The 25,999-nt window shown below is 38.6% G+C and overlaps 1 protein-coding gene across 2 annotated transcripts in view; it reads left to right on the forward strand.

The window, feature by feature from the left end:
• Positions 1-25,999, forward strand: part of BACH1 (BTB domain and CNC homolog 1) — a 29,989-nt gene continuing 3,990 nt past the window's right edge. The window contains exons 1-5 of one of the 2 annotated variants that reach the window (XR_010427996.1): positions 1-146; positions 14,075-14,372; positions 17,995-19,386; positions 21,164-21,370; positions 24,934-25,181. Coding sequence is in view for 1 of the 2 variants with exons in the window: in XM_064644042.1 (XP_064500112.1) it covers positions 14,133-14,372; positions 17,995-19,386; positions 21,164-21,370 (1,839 nt within the window). In the remaining variant the exon portion in view is untranslated. The remainder of the gene's footprint in view (positions 147-14,074; positions 14,373-17,994; positions 19,387-21,163; positions 21,371-24,933; positions 25,182-25,999) is intronic. The other variant, XM_064644042.1, reaches the window with a different exon arrangement.

Here is a 25,999-nt window from a genome sequence, read left to right on the forward strand (position 1 = left end):
CGCGGGCAGTCACCTGACGGCGCGCGCCGCAGTCGGGCCGTGCCCGTGCCGGGAGCGGCGGAGCCCGGGCAGCGGCGGCGGGGCGAGGAGGAAGGGGGCGAGGCAGCGACGGCGCTGTCCCCCGGCCCGCGGCGGCAGGCACCGAGGTAAAGCCCGGCCGGACCGAACCGGCCGCCGCCGGGAGGGCGCGTGCGCGGCCGGTGCCCGTCGAGGGGTTGGCGGTGGGGGGCGAAGGCAGCGCCGCCCGGGCGCGGGGAGCGGCGAGGAGGGTCAGGCCGCGCTCACGGGGGCGGTGTCGGTCATGCGGCCCCTTTCCCCTCCCCTCCGCCAACACACGCTCTGCCACCCGTCCCGCCGCGGCCGGGCCCGCGTAGGGCCGGGGGGTCTCGCCCTTGGCGGCGGCGGAGGCGCCCTGTCAGCGCTGGCTGTCCCTCCGGCGGGCATTGCCTCCCTTCGCCCGAGGCCTGCGCCCCGTCGTTCCTCGTCCCTGGTTTCCGCGAGTGCCCTTGTGCCCCGGTGACACAGGCGTGACTCTCCCACGCCGCGTTCCCTGGTACTGTTCGAAAGGGGCAATTGAGCCCCGCTGGGAATCCTGCGGGAACCCCGCTCTGCCCGGGTGAAACGTGCGGCTGGAGCGTTCGGTGTTTGTTTTCCTTCGTTGGAGCCGGGGAAGGTTTATTTTAGACCGTAAACAACGGGATACAAATCCTGTCCGTCTTGTTCTGTGCGGTGAGATACTTGGCATGTTTTGAGGCACGGTGAAAATGTAGTAATCACAAAACAACCATCACCTGCTTTTCTGTAACAGAACTGTCACTTGCTTTTCTGTCGAATTATATTTATCGGTTTTAGTATGACGGTATAACAATAAACCCAAATTCATATACAACTCGGTTCTCCAAATGCTTGTTGGATTAAAAAAAGGACAGAGAAAATGTTCTAGCAGTAAAGGTAACTGTATATACAGTATTTTTTGACAGACACATTAATTTGAGGCGCTTTAGGAAGGTGGTTTTTCTGTGTGTGAAAAACATTGGCTGTAGTAATGGAATAATTGCAGTCCAGAAACATTGTAAATTACGGTTATGCAGCACTCTGAATGCTCGAGTATACAGAGTCCAATTTTGAGTATTATACTGCACTGCAAAGAAAATGAAGGAGTATATTCCTGTCAACATGGTGAGTCTGAATTAAAGCATCTAAAGTAAACCATGAAATATGATTTGTAATATGAGTTTAACTTTAAAGGTGACTTAAATGGCATGACCTAACACATGCAAGTAAGTCTGTGTGTACCCTAGCAAGCAATGAGGCCCAAAATAGGCAGATTTGCAGAGAGAAACAGTTGTTGCTGAAAACAGAATATCCACTTCATTTATTTTTCAGAAGGGCTTCCTTCGTGGTGACTGCTGAATACCTTGGGATTTGGAATTCTTTAGAACATCTAGAGTACATTTCCCAATTTATTCTAAAAAAGAATTATCTGAATGTGCCTTGTGAAGTGAACAAAAGCATAGTAAGTGGGATGTGTGGGAAGTTTGCTTTGTTAGCACACTCCTGATTCTAACCAAAGTGCTAATGTGGAGGTTTAACTTCCATCAGCTGTATCTTTGAGTGGTTTATATGCAATAATATGCAAGATCTTAGTGTGTTAAATGTTTACTTGCTTTTAATAGGTTCTAAAATTCTTACCCAAAGGATATTTTGAAGAGTAATAAAGTCATGTTTGGATAAGAATGGTCTAGTATTAAAACCCATACCCTTTAACTGATTCTTTGGATCAGGTGGCACTCTTGGTAGGTGTAGAATAAACATGTCTTTGCACGTGAGTTGCACAAATCCCAAAGAACTCTGCCCTATGGTTTAGGGAAACATAGCTGAACAAGTCTCCTTGTCATGTCATCCCCACCTTCCTAGTCTTGATAATCAAAGTGGTTGTGTGAATTCTTTGTAAATTTCTTTTTAATCATAGTTGTCTTTCTCCCTGCACCGAGCATGCTGGGGGGGGGGAAAGGAGTGTTAGATCAGTCAGAGGGTTCATATTTGTGTCTGAGTGCTGGCATTTTAATTGTCCCCTAGAATTCGATCACTGGAAGTTTCATGGGGGGTAGGAAAAACCTTTGTGGTATTTATAATGTAAGTCCTGTTTATATGCTATCCATGGTTAAACATAGATACCATGTTAGTTGGTGCAAATGTGGGTAGGAGCAAAACCTTGAGTGAGCCAAACTTAACTGCTGAAACAATCATTAAGTTGTATTAATTCAGCCTAGTATGACCACAGTGGGGATGAGGTGTGAGGACCCACCTGCAGCTTTCCCTGCCCCCACCTCTGGTTCAGAGATAAGCAGTCTGGAGAGGGGAAAAAAAGCAATAGAAAGGCTTACTTTGCTGTAACAAATCATAGGCTATATCACAAAAGTCACTCTGTCTCCATATGCAGTTCTTTTCAGTTAATGTCCTTTTAAGAAAGAAGGCAGTTTTGGTGTTGTTAAGTAATACAAAGGGAAAATGTTGTATTTTGTATAAATGTGAGTTAGCTGGTTAGAATAAGGCTCAACTGACCAATAAGCTACTGAAGCTTTAAAAAGGGGGAAATGTGCTATGAGGGGTAAATTGACTTTAGAAACACTGGTGAAATACATATCAATTGAGTTTAATGATTAGGCATACTTTGGAGAGTGGAAGAGGTGTAGCCTAGGGTATCAGTAACTCAAAATGTCTTTAAATGTGAGCCTGTGTCTTAAAGAATATTCAATTAATCTTTAGAATCGTGTTGAGATATTTTGTTTGTGAATGACTTCGTTTGAACTGTCAACATAATGTTTGTAGGTGTTTGGATTCCAGTCTTGGCCCATTGTCAAATACTTTGATAAGTAAGTATATGCCATTTGCACTCCCTGTTTACATTTCTTTTAAGGTTGTTGAATCACAAAATCCTAGAGTGGTTTGGGTTGGAAGGGACCTTAAAGATCACCTAGTTCCAACCCCCCTGCCATAGGTAAGGACATCTTCCACTAGACCAGGTTGCTTCAAGCCTCGTCCAACCTGGCCTTGGACAGTTCCAGTGGTGAGGCAGCCAGAGCTTCTCTGGGCAACCTGTGCCAGGGCCTGACCACCCTCACAGGAAAGAATTTCTTCCTAATAGCTGACCCTCCCCTCTGTCAGTGGCAAGCATTGCCCTGTGTCCTGTCACTCTATGCCTTTGTCTTAGGTTCTTCTCCAGCTCTCTTGGAGCCCCTTTAGGCTCACTCTGGGGTCTTCTCCAGGCTGAACAACCAGCTCTCTCAGCCTGTCTCCGTAGCAGAGGGGCTTCAGCCCTCAGAGCATCTTCATGGCCTTCTCTGGACTCGCTCCAGAAGATCCACATCCTTCAGAGTTTGGGTGCCCCAGATTTTGGATATCAGTATTTTAATGTGGTACCATCCCAAAAATGCTTATTCACAGCTCAGCTAGTATGACCATGTCTCTTGACATTGTGTGTAAGATAGGAAATGATGGGAAGACTGAAACACAGCTTTATGTGATTTGGCAGAGACCTTTACTAGCCTTACTATTTGAAGTCTGGTTTTCTGCACATTTTTTGTTTTCTTTATTGTTATATAAATACTGTCAGTTCTGATGAATCTGTGCTGTTCTGTTTTCATAGAAATGTTTCTGAAGTTCTTTCTGATTTATGTCTAAAATATCTGCAGGCTTTTTTTCAGTTTCACATATTGTGAAGGGCAGTTGTGGAAACAAATCAGAGTTAAACAGATAATACCAGAAATGAGATTCTAAATATAATTTCCAAACCATATTTTCTTTGATTTGCCAGTATAACTGCTTCTCAGTTTTCACAGGTTCTTTCTTGTGTCCTTCTAAGTTAGAGTAAAATACGTTAGAACCACAGATGGTTAATTTAGTATTCATCATAAATATTTTGACGTACATACTTGTAAAGGCTTATGACAGTTATTAAATCAAGATAATTTGTGTGGTTTGTTTAACTGTGGCAAAGAGTAGAATATGTAGCTCTAAATGCAAAGGTATTTGTCCTCTGAGAAAAGGCAGGAGTTGACAGTAGATTTTAGTTGTGTGTGCTTTTCTCATCCTAAGTGAATATTTTATTATCTAACCTAGTTCTTATTTAAGAAAAAATAAAACCAGTTTTTACTTACGTTTTTTGAGTGTTATGTTTGTGGTTATTTTTGTTGTTGTTAAGTGCTTTGGGGTTTTTTTAAAGGTCTTTCTGAAGTCAGAGCATTTTTGTTCTCTTTGCAGAGTAACTTGCTTTGAATACGAAGGGCTATAAGTACTGGAATTTTGCTGCAAAGGAGTCTCTGAAATCTCCTCATGCCTATTTCATTTCCTAGCAGTGAACAAACCAAATCCCACACCATGATTTTCAGCCCTGATCCAAAAATTAAACTATTAGTTGTCTAAAATAATGGTAAACTGCAAAGTAGTAATTTTTGTTTATTTTTGCTTTGATATGGACTACTTTGTGTCATCCTCTGAGGGAAACTTTTCAGACTTCTGTTCTGTGGGAAATCTGTTGTTACATGGTATCAATTTTTTTTTTCCCCGTTTAAAGTCACAGCTTCTGGAGTCTTGTATGCTCAGGTTCCAGCCCCCCAAGTCCCTCCCACGTCCCGAGTTCTCATACAGCTTGCAGATGTTTTTTTTAAAAAGTGTATGTTCAGGCTTAAAACCTGGAAAACAAATTAAGACTCTCAGAGAAGACTTTAAACTTGCCAGACTTCCTGTGATTCTTTTTTATACTAGCTTGTGACTTGACAAGAGTCCAAATGCTATGGTAAGAATTATGTTACAAAAATACAGCCTGGTAATTTTTGAAAGGCTCATTTGTGTAATTAAGCTGTGAGTAATATCATCCAGGTGTTAGACTGGATGATAAATAAAGAATGCAATTTAGAATTATCAGTGTGCTAATATCTGAAGATTAAATGTACTTTTTTCTGAAAGAGAAAGCATTGCTCTCCGGGCAGCAAAGCTTAGTTTTTGCTTTTTTATCACTTTTTTTTCTGTTACAGTCTTTTTGAACTAAAGATGAAGAAGCAATGAGCATGAACACCAAAACGCTTGTTCATTCTTTGTCAGCATAATGTGAATCAGCAGCTATTAATTGCTGTAGGCTTTTGTCTGTAATGTAACTATTTCCTTAAAAGGAGAGAGAGCTGGGGGCAAGGACAGAGAGATAAAACTTTAGAAAAAAAGCCTGTGCAGTGTATTTTGAATAAACTGTCTCTTATCTAAACTGTCTTGTGACAGACTATCTAAATGATAGTTGTCCCTTTGGACTTCACATCTGCGGATGACAGAAATTTTTTTGTAGGCTAAAGTAAATGTGTCAACCATGAGAGAATTGACAGACATGAGTGACGTGCTGCAACTTACTCAACAGGTCAGCGTAAGAGTTAGGGATAGCAACGGGGGTGTTTTCTCCAAGCTATGTTTTTGGGGGTCTACAATTGTCTCTTTTCCAACTATTCAAGAATTTAAAGTGTTCCAAGAATACAGATGCATTATAAGCATGGTGATAACTGAACAGACCTTTATTGTTTGCTAGGTGATAAATTAATCTTGCTGGTTTTATCATGATAGTGAGCACAACTGAATTTACATCCGGATATCCAAGTTCAGCCAGCTCAGATAGCAGTGACAGCCAAGGGGTGTCCTGCCCACGTTCTGCAGCTACTACGAAGGGGAGCTTTGCTCTGTGCTCTCTCTTATTTCAGAACTTTACCTGTGTACAAATGACACTGTGATGTGTCATTGTGACTGTGCTTGCTACAGAGGATTGATGTCCAGTGTGGCATTAGCGGATGCTTGTTCACAAAATAAAGACTAAGGAACAGGGTTTTGTTTACATTTTTAGTAATTTGGGTAACTTCTGGCTGGATCTCATACAGGAAGTTTATGGTAGGTGAAGATCAAAAAAAAACCAAATGTGTGTAAACTGAGTTGATTTGCATAGTAGGGCTGTGTAATTGATATCAGAGTCTAGTAATTAAAGGTTAGCTCTTCTTTATAGGATATCAGAAAAGGATTTATTTGTTGATGGAAAATAAGAGGCTGTTGCTCTTTAAGAGAAAGCAGTGACCTCACAGGATGTAACTCCTGTCGCTGATGTGGTTTTGCTTGGTTCTTGCTAGTACCATGGCTGTCTTAGTGGAGCTTAAGACAGAAGGACAACAGGTCAATTTTTTTTTTTTCTGGTTTATTGCCCCACTTGCTCTTAGGCATGTTAACTGTTGATGGTAACAAGGTAGACTCCTGTGTTTTATTTGACAGTGAGTCTTTGAAAGGCAATTGTTAGGTTTGGATGCTAGACTTGATTGAATCTGGGTGCGTTAGGATGAGTCCTTTCTTCAAAGTTCATCTGGTGATGAGGAGATTACTGGTCCTGCACAGGCACAGTGAGGTCTTGCTGGATGGCAGAACCAGCTCTGCTCAGCTTCCTGGAGTGGCTGGTTCTCAGCTTTCCAGGAGAAGAGAAAGAGTATCAAACAATTTCTGTATCAAAACCTTCTCCAGTCTATGCTGCTCTTCCATCTGCTGTCTCCAAAAACCTGTAATTTGGAGGGGGAAAAAAGGATTTGGAAGATAAACTTTGATGTGTGGGGAGCAAATGTAGGGATGAATGCTGCCTCTGAATTTGGGGTTCCCATTGTATCTTGGTGACCATTAGATGCTGGATTTTCTCTTCCAGGTCCTTGGATTTAGTGCCAAGTGTTAAGACTGTAAGTTATAATAAGCTATGTTTTTCCTGAAAGTGTAAGCCTTCAAAGTAATAGAGGCATGACCAATATTGATTTCCATGGGTTTCTGTGTTCTGATTTCATATTTTTAAGGACACTTGAACCATTCAAACTCAGAATGTTCAAAAAGCATTTTGGTAAAACTGTACACAAATCACAGGTATCATAATGTAAACAGAAGCAGAAGGGACAGCAAATTGCACTCTCAAATCTGTATCCTGTTTTAAGGGCCATTTTATTATTCTTTGGCTGTTTGCCTTAGAGTCTCAGAGCTCATGGAGCTCATTTCTGTGACTCATTCATTCTTTTTAGTTGTGAATTTTCTTCTAATGCAGATCATTCCAGCGTCAGCTGAATCAATGTTCAAAACACTCTCCTTAGATGTAAATCATACCCCTTTGTATGCTGAAATCTCAACCTTTTGGGTTTGTGGTGTTTGAGGATTCTAAATTTACCTCTGTTAGCTGAATTAATGTATGTTATTCTGTGGTAAAGGTCCTGGCAGCTGTTATAGGCAGACAGGAACACCTTCAGCTGTTACTTTTATGGTCTTTGTTCAGAAACAGTGATGCAAGTATACAATAAACCAGCTATAAGCATACAGAATTGGTGTTACCTGACTCATTTTCTAAGTTAGCAGAATGCTTAGTAGTAAACTATATGGTATTTTGGGAGATTTCCTAACACTGATGCAAAATACAAGATATTCTGTCTGTCTTCATTCAAAGTTTAAAGAAGTTCTTACTATTATTCAATGCAGTTAATTAATAGTATGCTTTATGTATTTAGATTGCTTTTATGATCTTGTATGTTTGGCATTAATTATTAATAAAATATTTTGGACAAAGCATTCATGTTTTAGAAATTCTCCAAAGCAAAGCTGGAATTCTTTGGTTGTTGTCCAGTGGACATCTGGATAGGTGACAATAATTTGGGATAGTTGTTGCTGGTGTTAATGTTTGAGTTAATGCTATTTTGACTAATAATATTACAGTTGCTTTATTGTTCTAATATTTTGAATTTTGTCTTAACAACTGCATCTCATTGCTGTTGCTTCTTGTTAGCTGTATAACTTTTCCCTTTGAATGGGATTTCTGTTTGTTATCAGCTCTTTTCAACCAGGACTTATTCATGATGGCAGTGAAGTTTGGGCTCAACAGCACAAAAAAAAAAGCAAATGCTCATATTGAACACTCTGTCAGTATCCATACATTGTGTGTTTTGCTGTCCTTTGTGTATTGAAGATTACTTCTCTGCATTAAATACTTGAGAAAGTGGTACTATGTCAAATTCGGATTTTCAGGAGTGGTTTACTGGGAAGACCGACTGTAAAAAGCTTTTACTGGTTCTATTATTGTGACTTTACTATATCAGATAAAAATTTATGTATTATTTATATAATACATGATTTCTATATTTATGTATGTTATTCAAAAGTGTACAGCATTTTTTGTGAAATGCAGTACAGAACTTTCCAGGAGTATGTATTGTCTGAATTTAAGAGACAACCTGTTGAACGGGTTTCTCAAGTTTTCAGCCAAAGATTCAGCCAAATTAAACAAAGATTGAATTAGCTTATCTCCTTTCTCTACAGCTTCAGCTCTCTGGCAATTCAGTTGTGAAACCTTTTCCCTTACCAGGTTTTTTTTTTTCTTTTACCAGGTCCCTGATTTTTGTTTTCAGCAATGTTGTGCCTCCATAAAAATTTTGTTAAGCTTTTTGTCTGCTTCTCAAAATTTGCCATCCTGCTGACTACACCAGTTTGTCTTGGGTGGGAGTGGAAAGCTTAGGCAAAATTTATTTAAAAAAGCCCTGCTGTTGAGTCACGAGGTGCAGAAAGGACTCCCTTGCTTTCTAAACTTCTCCTCAGAGAGGAGTCCAAGTGTGGCTGAATCTAATCAGCCACAGATTTATGTCAACTGTTTAAATTTAAGGAATTACAGAGGTGTGATTGAACCACTTTTGTCCTACAGGTTTTAATGATTGGCAAAATGAGAATATTTATACAAAATGAATTATTTATTATTACAAATGATCAGACAAAAGATCTTAATCAGAATTTTTTACTATACGATATAAATGCTAAAACTACTAGTAGTGTGATATAAGATAGTGCACTATGTTAAAGCAATAATATTAAAGCTAGCAAAAAGAAATAACTGTTAAGTAGAGATTTTATGTAACCTACCCATACCAGTGCTTGAGGGGAGATCTCTTTTGCTCAGCCTTGAAGAGTCTCTTTGGAGGGCATCCCCACTCAAGGGAGGAATCTCCACACATGCACCCCAAGAAGGATGTAAAGTAAGAAGAACCTGACTGTAGGAAAGGGGACTGGACTTGTGTCATATAAAGTGATTGATTGCTAGGCACAAGTTTACAGGCCAGCTACCAGCTTATCTGTCACATCCAACTACAAAAAGCAGGATGTGTATTTGGAGTTTGGAGAACCAGGCTGGTTTTAGCATAATTCAACACCAAAAAAACCAGCACCATGGCGCCACTGGTAACTCACCACAGATAGCCTGCACTGTTTGTATTCTCTGATTGGATTCCAGGTCTTACTGGGGTAAGACACAATATTTAAACATCAGGCAGTTCTTTTTGCAGGTAAGCTGGTTTCTCTGCATGCCTTTGTCAGCTTTGGTGACAACTTGATGCTTTACAGCTTCCTTCAACAATCGCAGAACACTTTTTGCCCACAGGATGTTGGGTGCAGTGGTACTGCTGAGCATGAAAGTTTATCTACCTTGTGCCAGATCTGTATGTGTGTGGATGAGAAATACACCACACTGCTGTGAGTACTGTCCTGCTACTGTGTTCCTGCTCTTACACTCTGCCTGCACCAGCCATATTCCTCAACAGTGTTACCTCTTTTGTTACTATTTTTCTTCCGTAATGTAGCAACTACAGGTTTTTTTAGCTTTACCTGATTATCATCTCTGGAATATATAGTTCTTTTTTTTTTCTTTAAAGGCATGAGAAAAATGAGCCTTGGATGAGATCTGACAATGAGTCTTGATAGGCTTCTTGCTCTGGTCTCTGTACTGTGTACTTAAGCAAATCTGTATTCTTTTTTTAAATGTGTTTGCAGTACTGATTTTCATTAAGTATTTTATATGTTCTTTAAAAATAACTATGTATATATCTGGATGTGGAGATGTCTACATTTACCGAAGATGCAGTAATTTTATGGGACTGTTGGGCATAGTTTCCACAATTGTATGCTAGTACAGAGAAAAAATTGAGTTACTTCTCTTCAGTAAAGCAGAATAAAGTTTTATAGCCAGTGCTTAGAAGGTGTCATGAATGAATGTCCTTAGGCAAAATGTTATTTATCTCAAAATCACTGCCTGATAAAGAATGGAAACTTCATATTAGCGTGCTTGGTTGTGTTGATTGATTGAATTGCAAGTGTTTATGTGGTTTTTATACTAGTGTGTGTTTATGTTCACTTTATTTTTTTTCATTTCTGTGCCCCTTCTCAAGAGTATGGGGTTATTAGGTGTGCAGAGTTTCAGGTGAGAGGAATTTGAGGAATGCTCTTGTACTCACAGTACTAGTTTTCTTCCATTAACTGAGGATTATTTGTAGTTACTGAGCTTTCATGTTGTTTCTTCTTGAATCCTTTCAACCTCTACTGTAAGGACTGTTTTAAGTTTTGGAAGATCTTTTTGGGCTTCCCATATTTTTGATGGTAACGGCTGTAACAAATATCTTAATGAATATTCTTGCATGTTGGGGAGGTTTTTTAGAATCTTTTGCATTCAATCATGTGGTTGTTGACACTCAGTGAAGAGTGGTTTAGATGTATAGTTATCTGCTGAATTTTGGAATACTTTTACAAGTTACTTGTGCCTACTCTTAGTTTTCTTTACTTAAATGTTATTTTTAAAATAAAAATAGTATGATAGAAGAGGAGTTTTAGGCTGGTTTACAAGGAAATAATTAGTCTTATTTGTAGTGTCAGTTTTCCTTAGTAATTTGTTGCTGCTTACAAATGAATTATCTGAGAGTGGAAAAAAATCTGATAAATAATATTTATAGAAAATTAAATTATGTAAAATGGACAAAAAAAGCCCAGAAGGGCCTCTCCTTATAGGACAGTTGCAGCATGAGCTTTTAAGTTTTATAAAACTTCTTTAAAAAACATTATTGAATTGTTTTCTCTGCTTCATACCTTTCCCCATCTTTTGTCCGTCCATCCATAGATAAAACTAATTTTAAGAATTCTCAGTGTTCTAGAAGAACAGTTAGGGTAGAAGAGAAATTAAACAGTTTACAGAAGAGATGTACTTTTTGGTGTAACAGTAAGTATTCTTGTTGTGGATATGTCTATAAAAATATCTAGTTATAGGCAAGTTATTTTGTACTCACTGCAGTGGAAAATCTAGTTGGCTGTCATGACAGGTACTATAATAAATGTAGTAATGTTACTTCTCTTAAGTGTTACAGCTTTTTACAATGGTTACAGTTTCCCTTTCCTGTTTGATGCTTTTTGTTCTCACCAGCACTTTCAGTTTTCTGGTTCTTTTCCTTTTGATTTCTTTTTATCTTGTATGACAGTAATTAGATTTTACAAAGAAGACTGAGAGAAATTTCGTGTTTGATTGTAGTGTAGAGGTGTGGGGGGGTTGGGTCTTTTTTTAAAGGTTCGTTTAAAATTTGAAATGCTTATTAAGTGCTGCATTATATATTATGAATGCCTCAAAAAACCTTTCATTCTGTTTAAATATAGCAGGAACGTAACTTGGCTGATGAAATCTTCACATTAGGAAGTACAACATTCTATCAGAGTAACGTGTTAAATTGAGTTATGCTCAAACTAAATATTTAATTCGCTTTTCAAGTAACAGAAGGTGGTGTTTGACTGCTGAAAGCTGCTTTTTAGGGGGTTTTTTTTGGCAGCTGCAACATTGGAAGCTCTCTATCAGTGTTTCAAGTACTCCACAAGCTGTTTTGAAAACATGGTGCGTGCCTTGTGAAGATAAGTGAAAAGGAGGGTTGAGTGTTCTCTGCATACATTGCTAAAAGGAACTAGTATTCCTTTTAGCCTTCCATGCTGTGGAAGTGTAATGAACTGAATTGAATATTGGAACTGTTTATAAGGGAAAAACCAAAAGCAGCATATATGATACATGTGCTATCTGTCTGAGAGTTCTTTCTTAAAAGACATTTAAAGGCTTGTCTGTAGCTGTAATCTCCCTCGTGAGTTTTGCTGAGGTGTTCACCCAAAATATGTCCTCATCTATAGTATTTCCCTGTGTTCCCACCACCCTGGATTTAGTCTTCAGCTTTTTCATTTTGTCCTGTTCCTTTTTGCTGTGTTTTTTTTACCTTCTTATAACAAATACAGAGCTTGTTAAACTGTGTGTGCTGTAATATCTGAGGAATATGATAAGTTATGGCTATGGAGCAAACAAATTAGAAATATATAATTTATATTGCACTGCTTACTTCTCATAAGCTCTTGTAAGAATAGAATGTCATGAATAGCAGTTTCATGGGGAATTAATCACATTTAAATTGATTGGAAATTAAGTATTTCCTAAGTTAACGAATCTTGTTATAAAGTATATGAAAACACTTAAACTGTTTCCTACCAAAAACAAGCCCTTTATGGTTAACAGTGTATGGTATATAGGACTTTCCCCTGCCACTTCTCAGTGGGGAAAGCTCACAGTTGTGTAACTTTTGGGGTTTTTTTCCTCAACTTTTATTTTCACAATACATTTGTACATTCTGTTGGTGAAGTTGAGCGTGCAGTGTTCCATAAGGAAATGGGAAGGGCAGGTGATGCTGATGCTATACACTTTGCCGGGATCCAAACTGGTGCAGTGTTACTATTTCCATTGGAAATGGATCTTTTTCTTCCCTCTTTCTGTTCAAAAGTTCACTAAAAATGTCTATGTGCCATGAAAATGGGTTGAGTAGTGAGTAACCAGGAGCATAGCTGGCAGTCTGAGTGTTTTGGGTTTTTTTCCACAGTGTATTTAAATGTGCCCATATCCTCCGCCCTCCCCATGTTGTGAAAGTTTCCCACATTTGGAACTTGAGGATTTACATTGGTTACAGTTTTATTGTTGTTGGGAGCTGGCAGATGGTTACAGCCTCTGTTGAGCAATAGGGTGATGGGGTAGTCCCGTGTCAGCTGAACTTAGTCTCCACAGCTGTGCTCAGTTACAGAAACTCTGGGGTGACTAGTGAAGTGTAATCTAAATGTTTGGTTCGTTGAGGTAAAACTTTTCATTAGTAATATATTTTCCTTTCTGGATAGTTCCAGATCTGACTGTGGTTTCTTGATCAAGCTCTAGATGTGAGGGCACTTCTTAGTAATCTTTTTTTCCTTCCTTTTAATGGGAAGGACTCAATTGAAAGAGAGATACATTGTAAAAATCAGACTTGGAAATGCTGTCAGATTTTGCACTCTCAAGCAGAGCTGCCTTCTTTCTAGCTCTTTTTTTTTTGCAAATACTAGGAAGTTCAGGAATAAACTAATATATAACTGTCTTGAAGTTATTTCAAAGTTATAAATATTGTATAACTTTTACTGTTGTTTATTATCCAATGAATACTGTTATTTGAGAACTTTGGTCTGTCACAAAAGTGGTGAGATTCCATTGTCATGTGATTTGAATCATAGTGATTCATTAGGAAAGCTAACTTGTAACAAACATGACAAATAATAAAGAGCAGAAGGGGGAAAAGAAGGTTGCAATAGGGAATTAAGGTAGGTGGAAAATTTAAATTTAAAACAAAAACACCAATCTACTGGAGAGAAAATTAGTGTTTTACCAATGCCTAGTTCATTTACCAGGCAAAATACTTTTGAAAGAAGACAGAACACAAATATTTTAGTCTGTACTATGTGAATCAGTAAACAGAAGTAGCTCACATAGTATTTCAGTAAATTTTGATTTAATGCATCTGCTTTATTTCTCTTTACATTTTCATATTGTTGAAGTTAGAATATACTGATTACTTAAAAATGAAAGCTTAGATAATTGCTAGGTGTTATGGTAAATTTATGACTCTGAATCGCATGCCTAGGAAAGAACTGTTCTTTTATTGCTGAAGTCCCTTTTTTGGTCTGTGAGACTACAAAACCAATGTGAAGATGTACATATTAAAGTTTGGGTACTTCAGATGGTCACAAGCATGTATTTATGTATTAACATGTATGAAGTACTGAGTAGTAATCTGAAGAATTAGACCAGGCATTGCATGTTTAACAGCTTGCTTGTATTTTAGTATCGATAGGTTCCTGTTGGATGTGACTTTCACGTGTACAGTTTGGCTTTTTGTTCCCCCAGATTTGAAGCACAGAAGCATGCTTTCCCCTGAGCCTTACACTACCATTTGTGATACAGAATGTCTCTAAGAGAGAACAACAGTGTGGTTTTTGCATATGAATCTTCAGTGCACAGTACCAATGTACTCCTCAGTCTTGATGATCAAAGAAAGCAAGATATTCTTTGTGATGTTACAATTTTAGTGGAAGATCAGCGATTTCGGGCTCACAAAGCTGTGCTTGCAGCTTGCAGCAGTTACTTCCTTTCAAGAATTGTGGGCCAGGTGGATGCTGATCTTATCATCACTTTACCAGAAGAGGTAAGTGTCACTCCCTTCTGTGTTTTACCTGCCAGTGCTTCTGATCTGTTTTTCCTCTTTTACAGTAGGCTGGTGCTTAACTGACAGGTTAAGGTAAAGGGTTTAAGGACTGAAGGGAAGGAATTTCCAAGTTGTAAAGCTGCTGTTAGTTGAGGTAAAGGCTAGACAGATGAGTGTTTGTCCCAGACCACAGATAATTGAATGCTGTCACAGGAAATGTATAGGGAAGATCTTTTCAATTAAGTATATACTACTTTTAAAATTATGCACCTCTTTCAAAGGATGTAAGTTTGTCAAAAAGCAGGGCTCAAATGGTCAAGAGATATTGCAGAACTACTTCTTCTATATAAAAAGAATATTTTTTTTAAGTAATAAATTAAAGCTTAAGATGGTAATACCTTTAAATCGGTTTCATTAAGGTTTGGGTTTGTATGTTTGAGTAATACAACTGTGCATATATTCCTGCCTGCTTACTGTTGTTAACAGTTTTCTTTGGCTCAGTTTCCCATCCTTTTTACACATTGATCATTAGCAGCCTGATTTTTTATTTTTTTTTCCCTACTGTGTCTTATTAGTGTTAGGACTAAGAAAATGTATTGCAATTACTTGTTATGCCCCTAAAATGCATATTCTTAGATTTAATTTAAAGGCATTCAATGGGAATGAGCCATGACCTGACATCCGTTGGAAAGAACATTTATTGTTATGTATCTGGAGCATCCAAGACATTTAATGATTGTAGTTGCTATTAAGCTGAGTTGTAAGAGGCATGAGACAAGTAACTGGATTTTAATATGAAATGCTGTGCTTGTAGATGAGAAGTGAAGAACCTCCCAAGTGCTCCAACTGTGCCGAATGGGAGTGGTAATCAGAAAAGTTGGTTGTTAAATAATAGGTGGATTTCTGGGAGGTGGTTTATGGTAATTAGCTTGGGCAGTGGGCAATAACATGCAAATTGTTTTCAGCTCAACTGCGATCATTAAAGTTGGAGGAAAGGTACTCATCAGTGAATATTTATAGTGACTTTATAGACTTCATGTGCAAGAGTGAGTTGAGTGTTAATGCAGAAATGATGTATTCAGAAAGGCTGTACTTCAGTAGCTACTTCATAGGCTTTGTAAAATACTGAGATAAGCACAAGATTCTGTGCCAGATTCTGTCTGTTTTCACAGAAAACTAGAAGAGATCAAGTGTTCTCTTTAAAGAGTTTCTGTGGTCTTTGCTATTCTCTCTTCACCAATGAATTAGTTATAAAATTGTTACAGCATAATACCACTATGTCAGCTTTTACTGACACAGCCTTCTTGCTGTGTCTGTGTTTGTTTCTTATGTTTTTTTTCTAGTAGCTTAATATGTTGATAGCCTGAATGTCTCTCAGGTTAAAAGAAAGGTAATGATGCAAGCTGATGTGAAAGGGAAGTAGGATCCTGTGGGATGCAAAGCCTTGATTTGGCATAAAAGAGGGAAATTAGTGGCATGAAAAATTTCTGATGTTGAAGAGGGAATTTTGCTTTGGGATGATGTAAAAGTTGCATATTGGAAGAACAAGAAATGTACACTAAATTCGGGGAAAGAATAAGAAATGTACATCAAAATTGGAGAGAGGAAAAATAATCTCTGGTGCAAAGCAACAGTGTGCCAATGAAACCATGAAATAAACCTGAGTCAGAAGGGACCAGAGTTTGTACAGAAAATGTAGAAACATAATTCTGATATTTACTGTAGTATAGACTTAAGAGGACTCCTAATGTATTTAGCATTACTGATGTAAGAACTGAATCTGCTGAAACAACTAGCAAAAATTTTAACAGTGAATCTGACCTCTTAATAACTCGAACTGATCACTTGGTAAAAGCATTTTAAGACTCAGCAAGTTGAACTTCTCTTCTGGGAACTGCTAAATATTTTGAAACAGGTCAGTTTGTGAAGCTGCATATTTGAGACAAACACTGATCACATGGTTTGACATGTGATTTTTTTTTTTAACCTTTTTAATCATCAAAAATATTTGAAGTTTAAAATGACACCTGCCAACAATCTCAGATACAAAAATATTTTTTGAATTCAAGTACTTGAAATGTACTATACTGTAAAGACGAACTGCTGTAGGTTCTGTGTTGTTTTTTTCTATCAGTGTTTTTACTCTGCGCTAGACTTTTATCCCAAATACAAATTAAATAAATGGCTACTGCAAGAGTTGCTTTTCTAGATCAGTCAGACAAAGTCTTTCTAGGATTCTCTCTTGTTTGAGCATAGCTAGCTAGAAATGTGTAAAAGAGAGTGAAAAGAGTTAAGTGTTTGTTCCCTCTTGATCCTTCCAGTTTTTAGTAGTATTTCTACCTAAATAGAAAGAATGTACAGTTTTAAAATACCTTCAGTTTCACTTATGAATGCTATTGGTGCATAAACCCACTTTAATGATTTATTAACTATACTGAGCTGATGGATAAACTTTTATGCTCTACTTCCCCACATTATTGAGGATGAATTTGTGTGGTGGTGTCTCCAGACTACTCTCCAGAGCATATTTCAAACGCTATTTTAAGAATTCTTTAGGTAGTTCAAAAAAGTTTTGATGAACTGTCTCTGTGCACATTTATTCAGCTTCCTTTCGTGGGCTTTGTTCTTTAAAAAAAACCACAGCAAACAACCACTTAAACCAAAGAAACAAACCCTAGACTGCTTCCTAAATCAAATTGCTTATAAAGTTAATTATTTTGCTGGCAGAAGAATTCAGTGTAGTTTATGCATTGATATAGCACTTTATTTAGCATAAAATGTTGTTCATTTCAATAAGGAGGGGAGCAAAATGTGGGCTTTAGTTTGAGTATTAATAGTAGACATCCTGCTTTATCCTTCATTTTCAGAGAAAGGCTAAAAGAAGTGTCATGTAATTTGTAATATGGTGATCTGTTTGCAGCTTCCTACTTGATTCTTTAGGGGTTTTTTATGTGTAGAAGATCTTGTTCAATTTGTAATGACACAGTTTTTTGTTTATCTCTGGTTTCCCTGCTAGGCAACTGTTGTGAAGATAGAAATGTTCAATCAAAATTACCTACTCCAAGGGGGCTTTAAACTGAGAATTTGTTTTGGTGTACAGCAATTCTTTTAATGTGTGGGCGGAAGAAAGGAGTTGATGGCTATACTAGTAAATAATCATATGTGGTCAAACTCCATTTTTTCAAACTTTCTTATATGAGTGATGCATGAGTGATTAATGGTAATTGCTCTTCAAAAGGTACAATTAAATACCAGTGGCATAATCTTATTCTACAGTAATTCATATTGCAACTTGGCTTTGAAAGACATCTTTGTGAAGTTGGAATCCAGTTACTGGTTTTCAGTGTACAGCAATATTTTTTTACTTCTTAGTACTGCTTTGCCAGAACATTTTATTGAGAGATTGATCACAGTGAAGAAGATAACTGTCGCAAAATGTGCAGGATAAAACAGTATCAGAAGAATTGCTTCAGAATTCGGTTGGGCCAGGTTTTCTCTGTAGAACAAATCTGCTGCTTTAGTCTTGCAGTCTGTCCTGCTAGCAACAGGTAATTTGGGGTTTGTGTATTTCTCTACTTAAACCCTTATTGACCATACTAATATTTTCCTTCTTTTTTAATAGGTAACACTTAAAGGATTTAATCCTTTGCTCCAGTTTGCATATACAGCTAAACTTATTTTAAATAAAGACAATGTGTCTGAAGTTTGCAAATGTGCGGAGTTCTTGGGTGTACGCAACATTGAAGAGTCTTGCTTTCAGTTTCTCAAATTCAAATTTTTGGACTTTAAGTTGGATCAGCAGGAATGTCCTAGGAAGAAGTGTTGTCCACAGCGTTGTCAGAAAGCAAACTCCAAAACCGGCAATGCGGATGATGGAGACCTGGAAATAAAGGATGAAGCAGAAGCACTTCTGGAAAAGGAATATAGTCAAACTCCTGACACAAAGCTCTGTAAAGATGAAGAAAATGCTACATCATTGCCTGCTCTCCAAGATAATGCCAATCAAAACTGTGATCCTGTGCATTTAGAAAGGGGTAGGGTTTCCAGCTTATCTTCCCAGTGCCCAAAGTATAGGAAATTCCAGAAGGCTTTTGGAAATGACAAAGTTCATACTTCAGAGTCCAATTCCAGTATTAAAGACATTCAGGTGCCACCATTTGCCACTTTTCCTGATAAGGAAATATCTGATAATGATGGCATACAAAAAGCTCAAGAGTGTGTACCTATACAGCTGGTCTCAAACTGTGAAGAGACTTGGGTAAAAATGGAAGAAGGGGAAGAATGCATTCAGAAAAAGGAGGAGTCAAAGAGAGATTCTGTGACTCAGAATATGTCATGTCCTGTGGAGAAAATGGATCTTGCTGCTTTTCCCCAAAACTCTGCTGCATCTCACGTACTCAATTCTGTGTCTATTTTACATACTTGTGAGCAATATGGTAACTTGAAGTTCAGTAGTATGCAAAACAACGCAGTCTTAGCTGACAAAACCGTATCAGGTACTGGAGCTGGGAATGACAAAATTGAAAGTCAAGGTGACACGTCCTCAAAGGTCGATTTGTACACTAGGGAAGCCACTAACATTACATCAGCTGGTGATCGAAGCAGTGTGGAGAGAGAGGTAGCAGAGCATCTGGCAAAAGGGTTCTGGAGTGATGTTTACAGCACAGAAGCCTGTCAAATACATTTACCACCTGCAGTTCCCAAAGAGTGCTTGGAGCCAGTATATTCGGGGAAAAAATCGGAATGTCCGTGGCTGGGTATCAGGATCAGTGAAAGCCCTGAACCTTGCTCTCAACGAACTTTTACAACACTGAATTCTGTCAACTGCCCCTTTATAAGCAACCTTAGCACTGAAGGATGTTCCAATAGCTCTGAAATAAGCAGTGGAGATTATGTTCAGGGACAACAACAAGAACAGTGTCCCTATAATTATGTGATAAGTTTGGGAGAGGATTCAGAGACTGATACCGAGGGAGACAGTGAATCCTGTTCAGCAAGAGAACAAGAATGTGAGGTAAGAACATCCTGGTGTGTCCTTTGCTTACCTGTCTTTTAAGTCCCCCTGTTCAAAAGTATTTTGAGTCCTTTGTGGGTTTTGGTTGTTTGTTTTTTTTTTCCTGTGGCTGCTTGTTTTAAAAGTCTGGGAGTTAAAACTTTAACTTTCAAAGGTTTATATGAAAGGTCACTGCTAATTCCGGGAGACTTACCAAGTATTTTTGGTAGGATATTGAAGTGTTAGATGCTTATGTATTAGATCTTTTAAGATGCTTTTCTCAAACAGCTGTATCATAAAAGGTTGTGAATCTTGGAAGAAAAAAAAACTAAAAAAGAACCTCTGTGCCTTGATTTATCTGCTGCAATTAGCTTAAGAAAACTAAACTTCTTGGAACCTTTGTTTTATAGAAACTTAACAGTTTTCTTGGTTGTATTTTGAGTTGTAGGGAGAAGGTAGGAGAGAAGTGATACTTCAGATTTACTATGAAATGAAAATTAAGTTTTCAAGCTGGCTTCAATAGCTGTATGTTTAAGATTGTTTAATATCATCCTCTCTGAAACTAAGGTTGTATTTGTTTCTCCAACTGCAGTAATTATTTGGCTCTTCCTTTCTTTGTTATTGCTTTGTTAGTGGTTTAAGCAGATGCCATATAAGTAGTCTAATCCCAAAAGATTTTGTGATATACCTAGAACAATTTCTGTCTCAGTTCTCAGAACTGTAGAATTGCAGTGTAACTCTGTGCACGGTGGATCATTTAATGATATGAAAATTGAGTTGTTCTTAAAGCACTAGTTGTTTTTTCTTTTCGAGACGGAGGGCCTTACTGAGACTGACTGTAAGTGGAAGCTGCCATCAATATAAAAAGCTGGCCTGCCAAACAGAAGGCCAGAATTGATTAAATACATTTCTCATCTTTATGTGACAGAGAAGGAGATGGCATCATTCCTGAAGACAGTGCTCTTTTTTCTTTTTTTTTTCTTTTCTTCTTTTTTTTCTTTTTCTCTTTTTTCTTTTTTTCTTCTTTTTTGGTGGTTTGTCACCAGTGGTAGCCAAACAGTTCTCTGCTTTTTAAACTAAATTCAAATCTTTGACCACAGCAAGGTGACACATTCTGCTACTTACTATACTCAAAATTGTAAGGATTAAAATAAATGTCTTTAGTTGGATGCTCATAAAACATGATGATTATTTTGTAAAGGAAAATGTTTTTCAGTATTAATCAACACTTTCTGATCTCAAATGCTTTTGTATACAACAGTAGCAAGAACCTGGTTCTCTCTCTTCTCTAGCATTAAGAATTACAAGACAGATATTGTGACTTCTGTATTTTAAGGAAATGCCTGTTCCAGATAAACTTTTCCTGCAGAAGAAAAAAGTGTAGGTATAAAAATGTATGCAGGATGCAGTCTTAGCAGCTTTGGGGAAACTTTAGACTATATCAGTGAGTCTTGACACCTGTTTTATGCTTGACTTAACTGTAACTTCTCAGAGTGTATCACCCAGTTATTTGCTGCACAGAGGAATACATTTCCCCTTGCTCTAAACATGCTTTTGAGGGTCTGGTGTAAATGTGCAAAGTACTCTATTTCAGCTGCACTTGAACTCATGTAGTTGAAACCCCTGGGGTTTATCTGCATCATCCAATGGCTACATCAGTTTGCTCTTGTCTCTGAGGTGTAGGAAGAAAGATGAGTTTTCTGGTGAAGAATGCTTAAAATGAAAACTTGACTTGGCTTGTTGGTGTTTGTGTATATCGGTTTCACCTTTTGATTTACAACTCTATCTTACATTCTAGGTAAAACTTCCATTTAATGCACAAAGGATTATCTCACTTTCCAGAAATGACTTCCAGTCATTTCTGAAAATGCATAAATTAACTCCTGAACAATTGGACTGTATTCATGATATCCGAAGACGAAGTAAAAATAGAATTGCAGCCCAGCGATGTCGCAAGAGAAAACTTGACTGCATACAAAATCTTGAATCTGAAATTGAAAAACTGGTATGTACAAATATTCATTGCTTTTGTCCTGAGTCTTTCTCAAAACATCTTGACTGGGTATCTGGCAGTAGTTGGAGAGTGAGGTGGCTTATTACTTTTTCCACTCAAGCTTAGAAAACTTTATCAGTCTCAGATAACTCCTTAATAGCAGTTCATTATTTCTCTGTGCTTTCCTCTGAAGGACACACGCCTTTCCTTCTGTGGACTTGTTTCCATTCAGATAAAAGTGCATCACAGCATAATATTTGGTGAATGATGTTTCCAAAGCCATTGAGTTTAATTGTACAGAATGATTCCCAAACCATTATCCCAGACTGTTTTCTGCCTCCTCCCCTTTCTTGCTTTGCAATTTTTGTTCTTCAGCTCCTGGTGTTGCTCATGATCAAGTTTAGTTACGCAATTGTTAGTTGTGTAAGTACAGTTCTTGGAACATATTAACATGGGCTGGTGAACTGTTTCCTGAGCCTTGAATCTTAAAAATGAGACGCTTGCAGAAAGGCGGAAGATACAAAAGAACTTGGGAAGTTGCTTGCCTTTTTAGCAGTTGCATCAAAATTGTAGCTGAGCCATTAATGTGTCCAGATTTCTCTGCTGCCATCTGTTAATACAATTTCTCCTTCTTAAGAAGGCAATAAAAAGATACATACGTCATTTAAGAGAAATATAGATAATCTGAGGTTAGGATTATCACAAAATAGCAATGGCAAGAAAATAGAGTGGCTTTTCAGAAAAAAGTCTTAGTTTCTGACCCTCTCATTTCAGTTTCATGGTTGATCATACCATGTGCACTAAACAGTTCAGTTGTTTAGGATTATTGTACTCTTAATTCTTGTCCTTGGAGCATTTGAGACTTAGTGTATGTGAATTTGATATTTGCATCAGCTAAGACACAGTCATGTTGCACCTTTCTTGACTTCAGAGTGAAAAGGAAAATCAAATTAGAGCCAAGTGCCATGGGATGGAAAGTATTTTCCTGATGTGATCCATCATCTTTCACTACATATATTGCTATTTCTGCAGTGAAGGAGATAGATTTTTGAAGGAAGGCCTGCAGTGCCTCAAATTTAGCCCTGATGAGTTGACAGAGCAGGTCATTTGTTGTGCTGAATGGAGATGATGCTCTGAGAGAGGGAAGGAAATCAGGTGATTGTGTTAATAACATTTGTCTGACTGAAGAGAGAAGTTGCATTTCTGACATTTCAAAACTTTCTGCCTTGCTTTGTCATCATATTGTTATTTCTGTTATGTAACTCTGTCAATATTTTGTAACACTTGAGCAGGGCATTAAAGGTTGATCTGCAAGATTAGACATATAGTTGTTTAAGTGGCTAATAATTATAGGTAATATTCTTTGTTCTGGATCTGGGCTGGAACAGACTGAATGTCAGCTGTTTGATGGATAACACTGTGCAAGGTCTAGATAATGAGTGTTGAGTCTTGAGAATTGTGAGGTGAGGTCTGAGTTAGAGGAATCACGTGCTAAGCACAAATGTGTTCCAGTTGCATATTTTTTTCCAACTGTGCAGATAAGTTTCTTCAGAAATTCCTGAGAAGATCTTTTTTGGAGCTGTTGAGCGTGTCTGATGGCAACAGGTGTTGCACCATCAAACTTATGTAAGGTTTACACGAATACAGAAACATTAAGGTTTGTCTAGGCATAATTTCCAGGTGGAGGGAAGTAGAGAGACATCTGTGAAGAGCAATGTGTGGTACATACAGGTTGCTTCATGCTTGATGGCTCCTGCTTTGTTCCTGTTTCTCAGTCAAATCTCTCAGACTTTTTAGTCTTTTATCTCATGATATCTTCTGTAATGTGGCTTTGAGAGGGGATAGTATGGTGTATTATTATAGTTTATATATAGTTTTATATATATAATTTTATAGAGTGTATATATAGTAGTACAGTTGATATATAGTTGATAGCATTACAGTTTGAAAACTTTTGACAAGTAGATAATACTCTGTCCTATAGCCTGTTAGGAAATACTATTTGGTGAAATTCCTCATCCTGGCTTCTAGTATGTGCAGCATGTTGTCTTATAATAATTTCTATTTGGTGTTGCTTATAGTTTTTTTTCTCTCAGATTAGGAGATAGTATTTGTGGTATGTTTGTTGGGAAAGTCCTATATGTGGAACAGAGTAACTCCCCAAGTGAGTAGAATCTGGAGACTGACAGTTGGGGAGTAGCCTTGCTGAAAAGGACCTTGGGATCTGAGCAGGGAGCAGGCTGAGCATGGGTTGGCAAACATGTCCAGGCTGTCAAAAAGACCATTAGTGTTCTGGGATGTGTTAACAGGAGCACAGCGAGTTGTTTGAGGGCAGTTATTGTTTTCCTATACTTAGCATGGATAAGACTGAGTCTTATGCTGAGTTTTGAACTTGTCCAGTGCCAGGAGTGCATTGAAAAACAGGAGCAAGGCCACTGAGATGGAGAGGAGGTGGGTGTGGGAGGACCTAATACCCAGCTGCCCATATCTGTGGGGAAGTTCTTGAGGTTATTGTAGCTATCACGAATGAAAGACCTTCAGCTTTCAGGGGGTAGTACTCGACAGCAAGAGAACAAGGGGGGGGATTTCAACTGGATATAAGGAAACACTTCTTTTCTACTGGGGAGAGGCAGGCAGTGGAGCAGTTTACACAGAGCTGTTGTGCATGCCCAGTCCTCAAGGTTTTTGTGACATGACTAAGCAAAGCCCTGAGCAGTCTGATCTTAACCAGAGCTGACTGTTTTGAGCAGGAGGTGAGACTACAGACCTGCTGAGGTACCTCTCCAGCTGAGTGATTCTGTAAAATTGGAAGTCTTACATTAAGCTCTACTTATATTGAAGAAAAATACTGTCCAGTACTGAATCTGTTACCTGGGAGAATTATCTTTTATCATTTGTCTTGATCTTCTGTACTGACAATGTAATTTTTGACCCCCCCATATAGTCTTTGCTTATTGACCTTTCAGGTGAATGAATCCCTGTGTGTTTGTTGTTCACTAGTGTTCCATATTTGAGAACACACATGGGCCACTTCAGATGTTGGCTTGTTAGAAGCAACTCTTTCAGAGCACCTGTGTACATTCAGATTCCTTGTACTTTACCCTGTGCAATGTGCTCTAGGATGACCCTGCTTGAGCAGGGAGGTTGGACCAGATGACCCACTGTGGTCCCTTCCAGTGTTACCCACTCTGCAATTCTCACTTCAAAACTTTAAAATTAGGATACCTGTGAGGAGTAACAGAGTAGAGGATAACTGGGCTCAAGAAGCACTACTTGGATGAAGATTCTGTAGATGAGAAGGACATGTCAGTTAGTGATCCAAGAATGTAATTGAGATCTTATTATTTGTATTAGAACAGGGTGAAGTGTGTGAACTAAAAGTGTTCTTCACCAGAAGAATTAAAAGAGCTCTCAGTTTACTATGACCTCAAAACTGACATTACTTTGCAGTATTAGTATAATGCTGCTAAAATAAAACAATATTTAAATTTATTGATCTGTCAACGACTTCACATAAGGGTGGGGAACCTACACTGGAATAACTATTTCTGAATGTTGATGTTTGTTTTAAACAGCAGTCCAGACAATTTCATCAGTCCATAATACACAGCTGAGTGCCTCTACATACCCAAAAGGTACATAAAGTGATTTTAGATAGGAGATTTGGCAACAGAATGGAAGAGATTATTCTCAAAAGTATTGAAAAACAGCTGGAGGGCAGTGCAGTCGTCAGTCACAGCCAGCACACACTTCAGGAGGGGAAAGTCCTGCTTGTTGAACCTGATTTCCTTCTACAACAGGGTAACCCACCTAGTTGATCTAGGTAAGCTGGTAGACATAATGTTTTTGGATTTCAGCAAAGCTTTTGATGCTGTCTCTCAGTGTCCTTTTGGACAAAGTGCCCAGCATGCATCTGAATAACCGTGTTACGTGACGGGTGAGCAGCTGACTCACAGGTTGGGCACAAAGAGTTCTAGTGAATGGGGTAACATCAGACTGGTGTCTGGTCACTAGTGAGGTTCCACAGGGCTCCATCCTTGGCCCAGTTCTCTTCAACATCTTCATCAACAACTTGGACACTGGACTCAAAGGAATACTAAGTTAGGCAATGAAACTAAATCAGGAGGAGCTGTTGACTCCCTTGAGGGCACAGAGGCCCTGCAGAGAGGCCTCAAAAAATGGAGAGATGGACAATCACCAACTGTATGAAGTTTAACAAGGGCAAGTGCTGGATTCTGCACCTGTGATGGAGCAATCCTGGTTACATGTATAGACTGGGGAATGAGAGACTGAGGATGGTGAAGGGTCTGGAGGGGAGGCCTTATGAGGAGCAGCTGAGGTCACTTGGCTTGTTCAGCCTGGAGGAAACTGAGGGGAGACCTCACTGTGGTCTTCAGAATTCTTACAAGTGGAAGCAGTGAGGCAAGTATCAATCTCTTCACTCCTGTGACCAGTGACAGGACTCAAGAAAACAGCATGAAACTGAGTCGGGAGGTTTAGGTTGGATATTAGGAAAAGGTTTTTCACCCTGAGGGTGGTTGGGCACTGGAACAGGCTCCTCAGGGAAGTGGTCACAGCACCAAGCCTGACAGAGCTCAAGGAGCGTTTGGCCAACACTCTCGTGCACGTGGTGTGATTCTT

This window comes from Pseudopipra pipra, chromosome 2, assembly GCF_036250125.1.
Source record: "Pseudopipra pipra isolate bDixPip1 chromosome 2, bDixPip1.hap1, whole genome shotgun sequence".
Lineage (NCBI taxonomy): Eukaryota > Metazoa > Chordata > Aves > Passeriformes > Pipridae > Pseudopipra > Pseudopipra pipra.